Source organism: Anoplolepis gracilipes, chromosome 3 (assembly GCF_047496725.1).
Source record: "Anoplolepis gracilipes chromosome 3, ASM4749672v1, whole genome shotgun sequence".
Classification (NCBI taxonomy): Eukaryota; Metazoa; Arthropoda; class Insecta; order Hymenoptera; family Formicidae; genus Anoplolepis; species Anoplolepis gracilipes.
Genome location: NC_132972.1, coordinates 16,451,656 through 16,471,177, shown reverse-complemented (window position 1 = coordinate 16,471,177; position 19,522 = coordinate 16,451,656). Strand labels below are relative to the sequence as shown.

General features: G+C 33.7%; 1 protein-coding gene across 6 annotated transcripts; it reads right to left on the bottom strand.

Moving 5' to 3' along the window:
* Positions 1–621: 621 nt before the first annotated feature.
* Pka-r2 (cAMP-dependent protein kinase type II regulatory subunit) lies at positions 622–18,949 on the bottom strand. 6 transcript variants are annotated; one of them, XR_012046271.1, is made up of 9 exons: positions 18,170–18,949; positions 14,267–14,358; positions 10,386–10,469; positions 9,611–9,717; positions 9,036–9,297; positions 8,623–8,781; positions 8,404–8,506; positions 2,095–8,139; positions 622–2,006 (listed from the first exon to the last, which is right to left on the bottom strand). XR_012046271.1 is itself a non-coding variant. In XM_072887431.1 (9 exons), the coding sequence occupies exons 2-9, from the start codon at positions 15,466–15,468 to the stop codon at positions 8,009–8,011; spliced, it is 975 nt and encodes a 324-aa protein (XP_072743532.1). In that variant the 5' UTR covers positions 15,469–15,703; positions 16,361–16,449; the 3' UTR covers positions 622–8,008. The 6 variants fall into 6 exon arrangements, 5 of the variants coding, with proteins under 5 accessions (XP_072743532.1, XP_072743530.1, XP_072743531.1 ...); XM_072887431.1 differs by lacking the exon at positions 18,170–18,949 and adding exons at positions 15,432–15,703; positions 16,361–16,449 and having other exon boundaries at positions 622–8,139; XM_072887429.1 differs by lacking the exon at positions 18,170–18,949 and adding exons at positions 15,432–15,703; positions 15,798–16,438 and having other exon boundaries at positions 622–8,139.
* Between the last annotated feature and the right edge of the window lie 573 nt (positions 18,950–19,522).

Genomic DNA, 19,522 nt, shown 5'->3' with positions numbered 1-19,522 from the left:
AGTGATAAAAGGAATTGATAATTCTCATAATAGTCGTTATTTTCGTGAAAATAATTATTTAAAATCATTTTTCTGAAATCGTGAAAAAGAGAATTAAGTATGCGTAAACCTGAAAGAATTATATATAATAATAAAATAAAATATAAAACGATAAAATACAATACATAGAATCATTTTGTACAGGTCCATTCATTTATTATATCCTCACGTTTCATTATGCTATCTATTTATACCAAGTGTGTATTGTTGCTCGCTGCTCCGATACAAACTCGCATCCGTTTATGAAATTTCGTACAGCGTATCGCGCGACAAAAATATAGAGTTATCCGATGTTTGCAAAACAATCGAGCGAGTATGCGAGAGCAAGACGATGAGCGGTGGTTGCCTCGCGGATCCGAGAAGCTTCCTTGATGAACGTACATCTTCATATATTCTGTACATTTTGTACAAAATTTCTTTCATGCTGAAATGCATGATACTTTAATTACGAATTACAACTCGAGATACAGATACAGTTACGGGGAACATTTAAACGCCGCTGATGGTTAATTGAACAGTGATTATAATAAACTGTGTGTAAAAAAGAAGAAAAGCTTGTGTACGAAAAGTGGTGATCAAGTGTAAAGGGAAACACACCAAATCTTTATTTTTCATTCTATGCATCTGAGACTTGACTTTGGTTTACAACCGCGCTTAGGCTCCATCACGAAAATACGTACATAAACGTATCCGAGTTAAGCTTATACGCGACGAGACGTGTCCACGTAAGGGTATCGCAGAAAGAATTTGGAAGCTGTTTAAAGCTGAATGAATCCGAGATATATATATATATATATATATATATATATATGAATAATATACTGCACAAAGGTGACTGTAGAGAGAATTGTAAGATGACCTAATTTAGGAGAAACTCCTTGTTCACATAAGTATAAAACTCACTATTGCTTTTAAAACAGCGTCCAATTTTCTACGACATCCTATGTATGAGAAAATGAATAATAATAATTACACCAGCTGTATGTATGAATAAGATTATTCGATTAATCCTGATGTTTCGATATGGCTGCGCGTGCCAAATCAGTGTTATTGCATAAAGTACGTGTAAAGATATGTATTTGCCGCCAGGAATTTATTTTTTTTTTTTCACTCCCTTATCGAGCAAAAAACGTCATAAAAAAACATATTTAGCTATAAAATATTTGTAAGAAAAATCTAGCATAACAAATAATAAAACCGTCTAAATTAAAATTTTTTTAAAGAAAATTCCAATCATTACTTCTAGCGAATAATTAGGTATAATTATAGAATATATCTGTTTGCGAAGAAACTGTCACTTGCACGCGATAATCAATGTATGATGATAAAATCATCTATAATTGAATGAGGAACATAATTATAAGTATCGTTAAATTCCAAACATGTAAAAAATGAGCACATCTCTAATTTTTAGTTATCGATTGCTCTCTTGCTTCCTATAACGCATAAATTATTACAAGCATTGTAAGTATCTCTGCGGCGAGAGATTTATTTTATAGAAATTAATTTTATATTATTAAAAAAGAGAGGAAAAGACGCATGGACGACATGTGATCGCGCATCTTACAGATTTATATTACAAAGCGTGCGCAAGTACTCTGTTTAATTTACCCTTCGTCCTTCGATTATATATATCTCCGGGTTATATCTATGTATTGTACGTAGATAAACTTGTGCTGCATTCACAGAGCATACAGAAAAATCTTTAGTAAAATCTATTTACCTCTCGATATATTAACAAATTATATATGGACATACATCTGCATTTTGTATCGTACAATAAATCGATCCATCTGCATTGCATTTGGCTCTCGATTACTTTGAATCGCATCGCCGCCAGATTTTAACACAATTTATATAATTATTAGAATGATACCCGATCAGACCAGCTGGAAACGAGTGTCGACATATATAATATAATGATATTTTATATATATATATGTATATATGTATATGTGTATATATATCTAATGTATGTGTAATATATATATGTATATATATATATATATATATATGTATATATATGTATATATTAGATATATATATATTATATACTTTAACAACTGTATATATTATATACTATATGCACACACCAGAGTGTTTCATATAGATAAAATACAGTTCGGAATTTTTATTTTTTTGTCAGAAAAAAAGATACTTACATTTTGATAAAGAGAACAGTATCGATCTGTATCTTATATATGTGAAAATGCTCTATATTTATATATGTGTGTGTTATATGTGTATGTGTATGTGTGCATATATATTTCATTATACAATACTATAACACATTGCGAAACGAGGGGCATTAAGTAAGTACGTACATTATACTAATTCGTATAATTTACAACACTCTGTTATACCTAGAAACGTCGCTATTGCATGCATATGTATAAAATCTATTCAATTTAAATATACAGTTCGGGAAGGGCCGCAAATAATATTATACGACAATAAGATATAAGAAATTTTGAATACAATAACAAGCCGCGTGTTCGATAAAAAAAAATTTACGAAATTTTATTACGTAAAATAAGTATACCCCGATTATTTCGCATTTAAAAAGAAGGCTACGCATCTATATGCAAATCTTCTCTCTTTTCTTTTTGTCGTTTTTTTTTCTCTAAAAATATAAAGATTTTTGACACAACAGATGGATATGTCATCGAACGAATTACAAAATATAGGAAATACTTTACCATTTAACTATTCGTTTTAAACAATATGTATAATTCAACCATAAATAAGATCGACTTTTCCTTATATCACTAATAGAACACAAATAAATCATTCTGATATTATATTCGCTATGTATATGTCACGCTTCGAGTAACATGTGTATATACACACATTTTATAAGGCTATAATTATATATTCTAAATTTATTTAACATTTACAATACAATCAAAGAGATTTCTCTATATTATGCTTTGATTCGAAGATAATGAAAAATCGGATATAAAATGAGGATACAACGAAAGATAGACATATATATATATATATATATATATATATATATATATCTACTCCTGGGCCCTCAAACGTCCCAATTTCCCGTAACTGTATACTCTTTCTTTTCGTTCTGTTTAACTGCACATAATGTCCGCGATAAATTATGTCATTTTTGAAGAAATTTAGAGAAACAAATAATTTTCTTTCACAGTGAAATATTAATTATCGGCATTCAAGTGTGTGGAAAAAGAAAGTGCAGTATGTGAATCAAGAACGAAGAAAGTGTCGGTATTTAACAAGCTAATGAGATTTAATTCTAAAGAAAGAGATAAAATATATAAAAGATTACCACAAGGTACTTTCAATCATACAAGACAATGACACCGGACGATTGTCGGCACGCAATCGAGTTTGAGACTCGTATTGCTTCTCTTAACATGCATTAAAGCATGTGACTTGAGAATTACTTGAAGGATTATTTTGTCAGATTTTTCTCAAGTCACGTTTAGGACTAAATTCGTATAAAGTTTATCTACCATGCATGTATTCGTGGAAATAATATATTTTAAAAATCATTTTTAGACTCATACACATGCGCGACAGGGGCAGTAAAGTTATTAACGTAACATTTTAGAACTCGATATAACGGGTATACATCGGGGAAGAATTCACGATATGTGCTACAATTATACGACGAGAAAAAGAATATTAGAGTAAAAAGAAGAAAAAATAGTCGCAAGCTCAATTGCTCTTTGAAATTGGTCCGATGCAAAGTGCATTGCGTTATGTGCATAATAACATTGATAATACATAACTCTCTGTTAACGCTATATTTAATAAATCAAACATATGAAAGAAACATCGTTGTATAAAGGGAAAACCTAAACGTAAAAGAAATAAGAGTTACTGGCAACATAATTAACTAGTTATGAATATTGTTACCGCGATCAATTCACTGACTTCGATACATGCTACTTGGTCGGAAACATTTCTCTATTATGTCACATGTCACTTTAGACTAGAATTGTAATTTAGCGATGGGCTGAGAGACAAGCGCTCCAAATCATTGCAACCACAAAACGGAAGAGTGTTTCGAATTATTTCCAATATTATTATTTAAAACTTGAAATTCTTGTGATAATTTATAAATAATTTTGTGATAAAAGGCAACTACAAAGGCCTCGTTTTAAAAAGTCTCTTGAGATATTCATGTGTTTGTTAAAAGTAATTAAAAATTGTATTAAATAAATACTGCACATAAATATTTAAAAAATTTGATATCTAAAATAAGATTATTCTGTACAATATTTTTCATGACAATGACAATAATAATTTAATTATAGTAATTCATAATACTTGTAATAAAAAAATGTACTTGTTTAAAGCACAAACAATTATGTATGTATCAAAATGATAATTCATGTTTTACTCAAAATCCAAGAAATTCTAGATTTGTCCCTTTGTTTTAATTTCAAGAATTTCAGAGATTTATTAAAACCATACAAGATAGTCAAGATTAATAAAAATTTCTGACGTCCAATAATATTTGAAATGACTCGAAATTCTATATTGCTTGAAGACTTGCAAAACAGAAAATAGAATGCCCATTGCTGGATGTAGCACATGTGAATACATGACTAATACACTGCCGGTTTAATAATATAAATATTGAAAAAATTCAAGAATTTTTTAATACAAACTTATTATCAAATGCATATCAAACTGCTTCATATACACTTCGTATGTACTAATTATATGTTAATAATGTGAATTTTAAGTTAAACGAAAATAATGGAATTGTGGCCAAAATTATAAATAAAATTCCATATATTAATAAATTGTAAATACTTATACAAATTTTAAGACATTTTAATAATTTTATCCAGCAATGTAAATCGCGGTATATAACAAAATCTATATCTTCGATTCTCCATAGATCTTCACCTCTTTGGAAATAAAAAGGTAAAAATCCAATGAGCGGCACAGTAAGGCATACTACTGTTACGATATTTATCCATAGGACATATTTCAATATTGCATTACCTTTAATGACGATAACATGAATTATACAACTATCGGAGAGTAAACTATCGATATAATAGCAACATAAATTAACAAATTACTGGCTCGATCGTCACACACGCATATCCACATCCACACTCCCACATGAAAGACAACACGCAACATATAAGACAAATCACATGATAGATACATACAGCATAAGGTGAATTGGACAGACTTTCTAACTTTTAATGCTTTACATTTAATTCATCGAATGTAAGCTAACACAAGTAAGTACTTATGCGTTATCAAGTTTATTCAATATGCGAATTATTTTTTTTTGTTTTTCTTTTGCGATACGTCTAAAGTTTCTCGTATCCAACAATTAATCAAGTCACTTTTGCTAATCCATTGAAATCTGTCGTACTGACATATAGAAGATACGTTGGTTTAGTCGTTTAAAAAAAATTCACCAGTTTGATGTATCACGAATTCGATAATTACGATATTCTCTTTTATTCTTCTTGTAGAAAAAAAACTGCAAGGGAATGAAATACTCATTGTCAGTCGAAAATAATATCACAGCCTGGAGATACAGTGGAAGACTAAGGATGCTGACATTACAAAGAAAAAAAAGTTTTTAATTGCTAACGTATTAAAGTGTAAATTTTTTCCAGATTATTGACGTCTAGTCGATTCAACTCGTTTCGATTCAATTTAATTCGTTTTACCATTCTCTTGAAAATAATTCTTAATTAAACTATTTATAAAAAAGTTTTTGTACACAAAAAAAAAAAAAATAATAAATAAATAAATAATTATAACAGTGCAAGACGTCATAAGTGCCATAAGCAAAGATTAATTGGTAACACAATTGTTATGTTATGTTATTTTCTCTCTATTTCACTCTCGTACTAGTCTCCCCTTTCTCCCTCACACGATTGTGATATTATTTAAAAAGCTCTGTCGCTTCATGAAGTTTCACATAGCAAATATATACGATTTATTATAATAAAACGTATCTTTCTTTTCTTCTATTTCTCTTGACCGTGCGTAATTGTCACAAGAAGAATGGGTGACGATAGCATGATCATAAAAAAGTGACTAGCATTCGCAACTTTTGTTCGTACAATAATCGAATCGGTTTTCGACTGGATTCTTATCACGATGATAGACGTATATCATACATGTATAACGTGTATATCATACACACGTAATAAAAATAAGTTGACGGATTCTCATATAATCGATCCTCGAGTTACCATGATTTTTATCGGCAAAACACATTGAATTTAACGCTTGGCTTAAACACGCGGTTATTTTTTTCACGTCAAAATTCACATAATTTTAAATAAGTGATGATTCTTTCGCTAATACATGTAAATAAAAAGCAATTAAAGAAACTTATCCCTCTTCTCTCTTCTTTTACATTTGCATCTGTGTTATTGTAAAAAAGAACGTATCTTTTACATTACTTTATATGCATGTTCAAATGGATATACTCGCTTTGCATTGCTATATCCGCGCATTTAAGTCAACTTAAGGCTCGCTAGTCTTCCTATGCATTTTATGAGTGCTTTATATCCGAAATAGAATGCATTTGTAAGATTGTGACATTTATTAATCTTTATCCATGAAGAAACGGATATATAAATCTCTATATATCCTTTTTACCGATTTTTTATGTCTGTAGTACTATAGAAGTTTTAAATACTATAAAAATATCAGACGTAATTAATGTACATTTTTTTCACTTAAAAAATATAAATTTGCAATTTAGAAAATAATTGATATTGTCTCGAGTAGGAAACTATTAATCTGATATACCGCGTATACTAATTTAATCATTAATTATATATAAGGTGTAATAAATAAATGTTTTTTCAACATAAAATACATATTTATATGTATAATAAATTCATATAAAACTCATAAATTTATTTAAAAATAAATAAATAAATAAAACATATTATGGGGATTAAATGTTGCGCTTAAAAATAATTTTACTACATATACAAGTATGTGCGTTTATGTGCGATGTTTGTTTGTTTGTGTGTGTGTGTATATATGTATGTGCGTATTTATTCACAAAGAGAGTGTGTTAATACTCGTTGGAAATTAGATAAAATCTTGATTGTCTAACCTGATATTTTTTTTAAGATATTATGTTATTAAATAGCTGTATCAAAGGATATTATTTTTATTAAGTTTAATAATGGCAATGTTACTTTCATTATCTTCGAAAAAGAGTGATATGCATATGTAGGTAGATGTATCTTATAGACTTTACTTTACAAGATTTTTGTCACTATACGGTTACTAATATGGTCGTTTTTCTTGTAATCCACCTTTGCCAAAGAGAAAAATATAAAAGAGCATTCAATTTCGAATATTCTAGACTCTTGCTGGCTGGCTTATCGAACGTAAGTGCCGACTTGTTTAAAAAATGGATAATATGACGGTATATGCGAAATTGTGTATGCATAGATCGAATACATCGAGATAAACTGTTAAGTCATTCCAGGGGTAAGAATATTAATATAATAATATATACTAATAATACTGTCCTAGATCTCGAAGTATTATATTCCAATCTTTCACTGAGATTATAATAAATAGAGATATTCATTTCGCAAACGATCGAGCGTGTAATAGAATGCACTAACGTATTTTTTTTTTTTTTTTTTTTTTTTTTGATCTAGTACAGTCTTCTAGAGAATAATTATTAAATACCATTGTTATTGTTTATACATAGTCGAGCAGCCTATAGTTTTGTTCAATGTGTGTCGTAGGTATAAACTTGGTAACTATCGTCGACGAATCTTAATCGGTATACGTCTAAAGTGAATAGTCATACGAAACAGTTGACCTCGAGACGATACTCGAAATACGCGGGATGAGATTCAAAAGTAGGTGGTACAAGTTCTCTTTTGTGCACGTTATACATTATATACTGTACGAAAGTGTCGCGTCCTTTAGTACAGCAGCACGGCGACGTTTCTCTGCCAGAGACAGTTCATCGAATGTCGGAGATGTTGGTTTTGCTGCCGAATATTTTGACTAGCTGATCTTCGTAATCGTCAATATTACGTTTCATAAGTTCCATACACGGGCCGAGCAAACGCTCGAAAGCTTCAACGTCCAAAACTGTAAGTAATGATTTGAATAAATAAAATAATAACTTTAGACAGGAAATAATTATTTGCGTGAATAGATTTAAAAATCAATTAAAAATTTGACGTAAATTGATTTTAAAACGATTAAATGCACAAAAATATCGTGACTACCTTTCTCCTGACATCTAATCACAGTAATATTACTGTAAATATCAATATTCGTAGCTGTTATTGACGCAATGTTATTGATTACCTATCAATTTGAAAGTCGTGGGCGATAACAAAATAGACTTACATGCCAGTTTGATGTCCCCTACAGCGTAGGCCGAAGCGGCGCGTGGTTTATGCGTCACGAGTGCCAACTCGCCTAAATAACCGCCAGCCGGAACACGATTAATCTGCGCGATATTAAAGGTACTGGGTTAAGTAAGGAGAGAATTTTCTTGGCGCTCATCGTAGTCGTAATAGGATCGTTTCGCAAGAAACTGAATTAACGTATAATATAAATGCGCACCTCAATTTCACGACCGTTCTCGCCGAGTATAGTAATCCTGACGACACCGTCTTCGACAAAGTACATCCCGTCCGCGGTGTCACCCTGCCTGATTATCTGCTCACCGTCGGAATACTGTTTCGGAACAAGGGCATCCGCTAAATTCATACGTTCGTAAGCCTGAAAAAGAATTTTCACGTTTAAGGTCACGCGAATATCATAAAGAACTGGCATTTCAAAAATTACTTTTTCTTTTTGTACCTCAATCTTGTCTGATTAAAATAAAAAAGAAAAGAAAGGAGACACATAGTAATTTATAATTATATTTAACCTCGAAATATGAAAAAAACTCAAGAGTTATTTAAGATTTTACAACACAAACATAATCGATAAAAAAAAAAGCGATTAGAGAAAAGCTGCGTAATAATACTTGCCTCGAGAGATTTCAACATCGGCACTTTATCAATAAGAGTCTCGTACATTTTACGCTTCTTATACGCGGATTTAAGAAGAATACGTCGGAAAGTCTGTCTGTCCATAGCCCAGAGTGTACCGAGCGTGATGGCCTTGACGGTGGCTGCTCTAGGCATATTGTACAGAAGAGCTAATTCTCCGAATGCACCACGATTATCATAAGTGTGAATATGATTTTCCGCCGTTGTGACGGGATCTTTCACGTAAACATCGAATTTTCCCCTGAAATACGAAACGCGAAATCGTTAGAAACGATTAAAAATAATAATAAAAAGAATTGTAAAATGTAATTCAAAATTTCTGCCTTGCTTGAATAATTTCAAATTTCGATAAAACAATTAAATAATAGTAATATAATAAAGAAACAATTAAATAATAAAATTATTGATTGAACGATCGTTCGAATATTTTCAGCTTTAAGTAAAAAGCACCGCGATCGACTGTGCGCATCTCATCTTGGTTCATTGGAGCTTCTCGCTGAAGGGAGAAGCCTATCGATACGTTAACTGTAATATATAAAGAAAAAGTATTATACCTCTCGATCACATAAAAGTTATCACCATCGTCGCCCTGTCGGATAATAAATTCTCCCGGTTGAACGGTTTTTTCGAACATCGCGTCAAGTACGTCCGCCATTTGTTCCTGCAAAAGTAATTTTTATTATACACGTATAAATACACTTCAGAGCGATATTATCGTCCGAGATTTAAAATATGTCGGTTTTAAAATTGCAAATACGGAGTCGCGTAAATGTCGTGGCAATAATGCGTCTGCATACGTAAGTGCGTTACGTATTACGAAAGTATTTTCACAACTACGTGTTTAGCTTAATAAAATTTAGTTTCTTCGATTTTATCGATTTCTAACGATATGAAAGTTTTTAGACAGATTTTTTCTCTTTTTTCGCGACTTTTTATTAATATACGATGTCAAGTAAAATTCGATATAATTCAATATATATATATATATAAAGTATCCGTATTAAAATACATTGACTAAAATGAAATATATATTGAGATTAAATAAAGATATATTTCATATGACATGCGCGTTCAATATTAATCTAATAATGAAGTACGACTGCGATACTATTTTATTTGGCTCGAACGTATGAACAAATCGCTAATGAAAGGAATAATTATCTCGCGCTGTGTGCGAATCGTCTCTCGTCCGCAAAACCAATTGCTCCTAATAAGAGATTATTCGTGGATTTCTTGGTATTTCGCCGAGCTGGCGCGAATATCCGAGCCGCTGTTATATCTATTCCTGTTTGCGATCACGGTTGATGAAAGCGCAGATGTTTAACTTACTACGTCTAGAGCGCGAAACAGAAGTATGTTCTTGACGCTCTCGCTGAGCCTTTGTCGCTGTTCGTCGCTCTTTGGATAGACCGCCTGAAATCAATGAACCGGATATATAAGTTAAACTTAAATTTAGATAAAACACATCTTATAAACGAAACTGTTAAATCCACTATTAAAATGCCTGTACAATCAAGAGACAATCTTCCTTTCTCTACTTGGGAAGATTTTTCTCCCTTAACGGATAATGAGAATAGTGTATTTTAATGTAATACATATAAATCTATAAATAATACTTGTGCAAAATGTATATTTTCTTTCTCAAAGATTGTTCCATATCAGCGTCCCTCTCTTGGGGCTTAAACAATAATTACAATTTATTTACAAGAGAGAAACATGAATTAATTATTTAGTAATATTATTTTATTTAGTTATTATATAATATAAAAATATTTTATATTATTTATTTAGTGAATATATATATATATATATATATATATATATCTATATATATTTATTTATTATATCATTTCATTTTATTATTTGCTGTATCGATATATTATATTTGCCATTTGCGCATCCCACATTATTTATCCTTTAAGTGATTTTTGAACTTTTGATTTTAGAAACTATATTTTATAAGATTTCACGATAGAAAAAAAGGGAAAGTGAGGGAATGTAATTCTTTCTAAAAGCCGCAACGCCAGCAAGTTCGATATTTTAACTTTAGAGATATTGCCCTTTACGTTGAACTTGGTATGGTGAACTTTGACATCTCCTACGCTCTCGCCACTCAATATTACTTCGAAGATAGTAAGTACCTACATCATGTTTGTCAAGTTTGAAGGACTGTCAAGAGATATACGCAGTTTCGCATCCTTTAGCTAAATTATTAACAATCTAAACATGTAAGGTGTGCATAAAATGTAAGGCACACGCCACAAAGTCTTCGTACGTAACTTTTTTTAACTATAAAATATTAAACACATTACAAAATTATACAAATAATATCATGTGTCACATAACGAGATCGCATCACGAATTGAAAAATTAGACACAATAACGGCATAAAGTTGAACATTTTAATATCTTTATGCATGCTTTAGTAGTATCTGCCTTTGATATTTATTTACTTTAATATACAGTACCGGCCAAAAATATATCACCTTTAGTATTTTTGAGTATAATTTTATTCAAAGTGCACATGGATATTTATAATATCATAATATATATTTTGATAGTAAATACAACTTACCGAATAAAATATTTTTCATAAAATAATATAAAAACTTAATTTTAATATTATAAAAAATTAATTTTATAAGTAAGTAAATTAAATTAAATTTATGCTCAAAAATCCTAAAGGTGATATATTTTTGGCCGGTACTGTATCTAGAACGAGAAATATATAATCACTATAATCACTATAAATTTTCTGCGCGTAGGAAAACAGCATTTTAGTTAAAAGGTTCCATTTTTCAAGAGAGCTACTTATTATTCGCTTTTTGTCCTGATGCCATTGCAAACATTACGTTACATCGTTTGTTTGCATTTGAAAATTTTACTCTCTCTGTCTCTCTTCTATATCAAAATTTAATTATTTTTAAAACTTTACACACTTTATTTTTTTCACGATAGCGACTTATATTATACCAACTCCGCTTCTCGTTCGCGAGTGCATGTGTGATAATCAGTCTCTCCACAAGCGGGCAAGTTCTTTGTTTTGTCATCGTCGCAATTGTTGCACACAAAAGCGATCAATTTTGCAGGGAACCGTTCGTCTCTCTCTCTTTCTCTCTCTCTCTCTCTCTCTCTCTCTCTCTCTCTCTCTCTCTCTCTCTCTCTCTCTATCTCCCTATTGCTATTATATATCCCATCTGCGAGTATTGTGCGGCCGAATGCGACGTGTATCGCACACGATTAAAGACTTCGTCGTAGAGGCTCAGGCCGATCAACCATTTGGTCGACTTTGTCACCTGTATAGCTGTTATTTCGCCACACACATTCAGTGCATTATCTTTTCGAGCACGTACCGGGGTGTCCGGTTATATTTCAACAATTACAAAAGACTCTTCAGTCGGAATTCGAAATCGATTTTTCCCTCCAACAAGAATGTCGAGGGAGATCACCGTTTCTTCGGCGATTTTTTTCACAACTATGAGCTTCGAATGAAAATTCTATAAGGAATTCTGAAGAATTTAGTTTTCTTAAAAAAAAAAAAAAAAAAAATGTAAACTCCCAAGTTCTCTAAATTTCCCCTTTTTCGATCGCTCGAAAATTATTAATATACCTCGATATTTTCACCGAAAAGGAGTAAATTTCAAATTCTTCTGAATAAATAAAACGCAATTGAGAAAATTGCGTAGTAATTGCGTAGTAATTTCATAGTCTTTCATCGCAGTCTTTTTAATTAAAAAGACGCAAGTTGCCCCAGTTTCTTCTACCTGTTGTCCTGGTCTCGTTGTAGCACGTAGGGAGAAAATATGATCGGTCGGCCTAGCAGCCTTAGGGGAGAGAGATCGCCGATTTTCCTCTTCGTGTAACCAGCCACCACGGGGCGCCGATAATCGGATTCACCGGACTGTCTTTGTGAAAATACTCTCTCTCTCTCTCTCTTTTTCTCTCGACGAACCCGACCTATCGCGGCCATCCCTTGCAACCTTACTCTATACACACATATACATGTATATTCCTCTTTCTCCCTCATTCACGGGCGCGCGCTCACGTGCATGGACGTACGCGATAACATACACACACACATACATACGTACGTACATGTAAATCATGTCCGTCCAGGTTATCGAACACGCGGCCTGACGTCACAAAGGTACATCGCCGGCCTCGCATCGCCGAGCAAAGTAACTCTCTTCGCTCGCGTTTCGTCACTCGCGCGGCAGCAGGCCGGGAGACGAAGAGCAAGAGAGAAAGAGAATATGCCGCGATGCTTTAATAGACTACTATATTATATACCTCTATACTCTATATACATATATCCACACATATAAGCGCGGTGTATGACGACGTTTCGTAACGAGAGACTATTTTCTGCCGCTACCGAAAAAAAAAAAAAAAAAAAAAAAACACCTAAACTGCCTCTGTGGAAGACGAAGCCATTCTCAGTGCGAAATATCAGCGAGAAATATGAAGTGTTTAATATGTATGGCATAAATATGTTTTAAAAATCATCATCCTTGTATTAAAATAATTAACACATACATTAACCTTGTGTTCGACAAGGAAGCTGCCGAGTAATCAATTTACATAGATATATATCTTGATTTTAATTATTTATTTCTTCATTGAATTCTCATTATACTTTAATCTTCCTGCGTATAACATATTTTTTATGGTAATACGCTCTTCTACGTGTATCGCCGGTTATGTATTTTCGTGCATCAGCTTTCGTCAACTCAGATGTTTTCAGTATCGCAATCAGAAGCATAAAAAATATATACTTCCTTGAAAGAAAATGGAAAGTATATATATATATATATATATATATATATATATAATTATGATAACTGATCAATGAAAGATCTTGACGATGTAACGCGCATCTCTTATCAAGAAAAGAAACGTATTTTTTTGGATAATCAGTTGCTAACGAATTAATCAGATTCAATTTAGTCGATTCAGCAATTGCTAACGCAATTATATTGATGAAATACGTCGACATGTAATTTGTTCAGTCAGCTTTCATAATCTCGTTCAATCGATGGCTCATAAAATCATTTTTTTTTTTTCTTAACCGATATAAGACGCAAGACATCATGGCTTCGCAAAAGGTACCTCATTAGTTCGTCTCGTTATCGAGAACGTGACCGTAGACGTGGAGAGAGAGAGAGAGAGAGAAAGAGAGAGAACAATATAATAACAGAATAATGCACTACCTTAAAGCCTTCATCTTCCTCGTCTTCCTCGGGATTGTATGTCTCCGCGAAAACGCTCTTCCTTCTAGAAGCGAATCGGCCGACTGGTGGCTCTAAAATGCAAAAGAGACGCATATTTTAATCTAAATAAAGATTATGATTAAACTGGACATAATTTACAACGAACAATTGCTTCTGAGAAAAACAAAAAAGTTTCAAAAAAAAAAAAAAAAAAGAAAAATAAAATTATCAGCCGCTTTAATTATGTAAATGCGAAAGGTTACGCGTCGACTCGTTTTAGTTCTCACAGCCGCGACAAAATCTCTTCTCCGATAATTATGGGAAAGGAATAAATTGCAATTTTAACATTTGCAATCTCGACATTAGCATTTTCTGAGTGGCGTCGCGCGCAAAAACCGTATTTTTCGAAATTTAACCGTAAAATTCACCGCCAGACTTGCCTCTTGGATTTCGATATAATTGCGATCTCGCGAAACTCATTGGCATTTTCACAAATATTAATTTAATTTTTTATTTTTACGTCCTTTCATACAAAATAACTTATTACGATATCTCAATGTTATTCTTTCATGTCTCAAAACACTCTTTATATTTACATTGAATATAATACCGTATCATCTTTTTTTTTAAAGATATTCCTCTCGAGAAAGATTTTATTCCATCTTTTCGTTTTCATCTCAATTACGGAGATATATTTTTCCGCTGTCACGTATAATCTGTAGTAGTCCGTTACATTAAAGATTCAGAATTATACATAAAAAAGAAAAAAAATCGAGAAGATAGAATGAATTTTTTTCCTTACAATATTTTCCGAGAGAATCTATTTTGAAAGTGTGAAAATTTATTATGTTTTTTTTCTCTTTATTTTTCCAGTTCTCTCTTTGGCTTTACTAACAATAAATAAAAAAGTTTAGATGGTTTGTAAAACAAATAAAAGTAATGTAACTTTAATAACTATAATAAAAAAATGGTGCCTCTTGTTTTTTAACAAATGTGTAACAAATTTACGAATTTGTGAGCAAACTCTGTCACTTTTTTGATCGTTTATTTTCGTTCGGAGATAATAAAAAGAAATGAAGAAAAAGAAAAAAGGACGGAAAAGCGCTTATCCAGACTCCTTGTCTCGCTATTCGGATAATGGGGACGTGTGGTATAGTATTCGCACCTTTATCATCCAGTGGCTCGATGACGGAGAGCGACATTTGGCCCGCGGAAGAAAGGAAGACACACAGAAGAGAGACGAACACAAGGGAGATTTTTGCTTTTCTCCCAGTAGCACGCTTACGCACACTTTTCGCACTTGTGACACGAAACAAGTATTATATCGATGTGAGGAGCGAGATATCCCGTATCTGCTTACAAATGACTCACGCGCAACAATTTATCATAATAATCACGCGAGGGATGAAATATCGATGCGGCACGAAATAAATGTTTCTGAAACACACCGATGTAACATGAAATAAACAATTTTCTGCAACATTTATCGTGTTGCAATATCACATCATAAATATTTTGCTTGATTTCTTACGAAATTTCTCGTCTTTCTCTGTTCTACATCAGCATATTGTATATAAAACCTTACATAACGATTGCAAAAGTACACCGAAGAACAATTAAAAGAAAATCGAGATATATTAACATTTTCAAGAGACTTGCAAGTGGATGAGAAAATACTGCGAGAAGGGAGAAAGTGACATTTACGAGATATCACATCTTTTACTGACTCTTACGTTTTCTCGAAGAGAAGGCGAAAAAAGGGAGACAGAGTAAACGTGAAGCACGTAGTAAAATGAAATTAAAGGAAAAAAAAAAAAAACAAAAAAAAAACAAAAAAACAAAAATCAAAAATCGCAATCGAAATGCGAATCGCACCGAATTGCACGAGACGGGACCGAGACACGCGCTTGTGTTGTGCCGGTTAAACTTTGGACGAAACTGTCGAAACTACCGCGCATCCGAAAATCTCGCCTCGCGACAGCGCCTGACCGGATGGGCGAATTTTCCCAAATCGCGCGCAGGTCTCGGAAAAGTCCGGCGAGATCGGAGCCAAAATGTTACGTCTGTGGATCTTGAACCGAGAGACGTACGTACCCGTTTTCACGACGCGCGCGACGTAGGTATCTCTCTCTCGAACGGACGAGATTCCTCAGGCGCGTCTCGAGGCAGAGACTGCTCTCACCCTGCGCGACGCTCTGATAATATCTTTAGCTATTCGGGGAAGGAAGATGGCGGGGTGTCTAGTAACCACGTGAGAGAGGCCTGGAGGGATTCTGATCGATTATCGGCTTCAATCCGCGAAAAAACTGAGAAAGGTGTCTGACAAACGATTAAAAGAGACATGACAGTTCAATTACCAATGAATAACTTATTAATCTTCAACAATTTTCCTATCGGCAAGTAGAAATCATTCGGAAGACTCTAAGATCAAATCATTTGCAGAAGAATCTATATTCGACAAAAGGAGATGTCTATTTTCATTTTCCTAACGAACAGAAGAGTTGTTTGCTGAGGAATGTGATTAAAATTTGACGACAGCTCCATATAATTTCGTAAAAACATTTTTTTTTCAGTATAAAACTGTATCAGATATCTTGATTTAACTGACAGCAAAAGGAGTCTAATAATAGTTTAAAAGCATTTATCTTTCGATCAAGTCCGTTTATGAGATTTATGGAATTTCTTCTTCAAAACAAGAACAAAATTGAGAATTGAATTAACCCTTGGAAAAAACTGAGAAAGTAAAAAAAATACCGTTGCCCGAGATAAATAGACGGATATCCGGATTAGAGAAAAAATAAGAGAGAAAAAAAAAGAATATCTGTAGCTTTCAACGGACTCGGAAACGAAGTCAAAACTGTGTATGAATAAATACATATGTAATGTACATATATATATATATATATACACATATACGCACGAATAAATGTTTAATGTTATTTTGATGGCGCATTGCATATTAAGTAGAATGTCTTCCCGTTTGTTCAGACATGACATATCCATCACACTTGTACCAATATCAGTTAACACTAGTCGTCGATAAATAATTGTCTGTATTATAGTCAGTATTTAACACTCGTAATTAATATCACGCAGTGTCAACTGCGGCAAAATTGGACCATCTAGAATCTAGATAATCGACATTCGTGCTCACGTTAATCGTAAGAACAATATCCCGTTGATTAAAAAAAGCAATCGTCGTCTGGTATTATTAAATTGACTAATCAACGAGAGAAAAAGAGACAAAAAAAAAAAAAAAAAAAAGACACGACGCGTATGGAATAAACAGCGAATTATTCCGCGTCATTAAATTATTATATCTATCCTTGTCTACACAGTCCATACTGCTAAATTACTGATATGTTATAGCCGGTATTATGTACGCGATTCGAAAATAAAGTGCGAATCTCGTTAACTACGATGACGAGTCAATCGACGTCGATGGAATCGACTCTACTTGTTCGCCAGCTTATAACATAACCGACATCGATCTCAAGCCGAGCTCTCGGCGAGCCCGAGCTTGACTTTACCAACGTCGATTGACGCTAATCACAATCAGTTAACTGTAACTATCTATCACTCTCTATGCCAGTACTATAATCATAAATTTTCTATCTTCCTCGCGTATGTTAGAAAAAGATCAAGAATCCATTACCTATCATAGTTGACCTTTAATTCGACAAGAAGTTTCTACGTTCTGCTTCTTCCAATGATTTAGCAATTTACAGTTTGATTGTCAAAATATTGTCAAAATATAAAAAATTCGAGCTCTCAATTCGATTAACAACGACCTTAAAATGACAGAATCGCCACGACATAGAAAGACGGGGAGGGAGGGGGGGGAGAGAGAGAGAGAAAAGAGACAGAGCGAGACAGGAAACGAGAGATCTCGTCGAGACTCACCCTCGTCAACGAACTCGTCCGGCGTGGACGAGCAAGTCTGCCCGTCTGCCTGGATCAGCTGCGTCCGCCGTGCGTCACGTAGTCTCGTAAAGAAGTCGACGGCGTAGTCGACGATGTCGCCCGGCTGTTCCAGCAGATAGCTGATTGTGAACTCCAGCAGGACGTCCCGCAGGTCGTCCGGCACCGTAATCTTATTGTTGCGTTGACAGCTCATCTTCGCGAATTGCGGTCTCACCGATTCACGAACGATACGTCCTCTCTCTCGTCCTATTCGCTCGCGAATCCGCGATGGATCCACGGCTTTTCGTGCAGCAACAAAATTAAGCCTCTCGCTGCTCTCTCAAAGAACGCTTCGCCCTTGCCGTTAAATCGTTATCGCGCGACGCGAGCTGTCCACGGCTGACACGAGTGACGCGAGCCTCGCGGAAGACAGGTCTCGTGCGAGTCGTAGCGAGCAGCGGGAGCCGGGGCGCTCGAAGCCGGGGTCAGGTGTGTCCGACGTCGAAGGACCGCCTACCTTGGGCGCGCTGTTGCCTGGCTGGCTCTCTCCCGTCGTCGTCGTCGCGCCACCGGTCCTCGTCGTGCACCGGCAAAACCGTTGGTGCCGTTCGCCGACGAAGCTCCCCGGCCGCTTCCCGTTGCCGCGCTGACTCTCCGCCGACGGCGAGAGGGAGGGGGGGGCTACCTGTCTACCGAGACGACGTTGCGCACAGTCGCACGGAACATACGACACGTACTCCGAGAAGGAACCGATCGCGGTCGCTAAGATGGCGACTGATAACATCCGCGTCGAGTAGCGCTGCGGGTCGCGTGAAGTTTCAGCCGAGTCGAATTCAATTAGCCTGTCGGCGAGTTCGATTCGAGTGTCAATCGATGATAAGCTATGTTCGTTTCACAATCGTACATTCAATTTTTTTTACAAAGAATTATGATAAATATATATTTATATTTCATTCCGTGTAAAAAGAGAAAATATTGAAATATTAAATAACAATTTTTATATATATATATTAAAAAAAAAAAAATATATATATATATATATATATATATAAATTGTTATTTAATATTTCAATATTTTTTCTTTTATATATATATATTATATTAAAATTAACATAATAAAAATTATTATTTAATCTTTTTTATAAAGACAGAATAGGACCCTAGCGACGGTTGATAGAATCCAAATTTAATGGTACTAAGTAAATGTTTACATCAAATTACAAATAAAACTTTTTGATTAAATTCGATCAATCGTATTCAATGGAAAAGTAAGAAAATGCAAAGTAAAATATTAAAAATTAAACAAACGCAATAGTTAAATTAATATCGCAAGCAGGTATAAATTATGGGGTC

Bases quoted from the DNA above. Each gene is read 5' to 3' on its own strand.
- Pka-r2 (XM_072887428.1), bottom strand. From the start codon at position 18,383: ATGAGCTGTCAACGCAACAATAAGATTACGGTGCCGGACGACCTGCGG. The intron at 14,359-18,169 runs GTGAGTCTCGAC...TTTGCATTTTAG, and splicing joins GGACGAGTTCGTTGACGAGG to AGCCACCAGTCGGCCGATTC. The intron at 10,470-14,266 runs GTAGTGCATTAT...CATTGATTTCAG, and splicing joins AGGAAGATGAAGGCTTTAAG to GCGGTCTATCCAAAGAGCGA.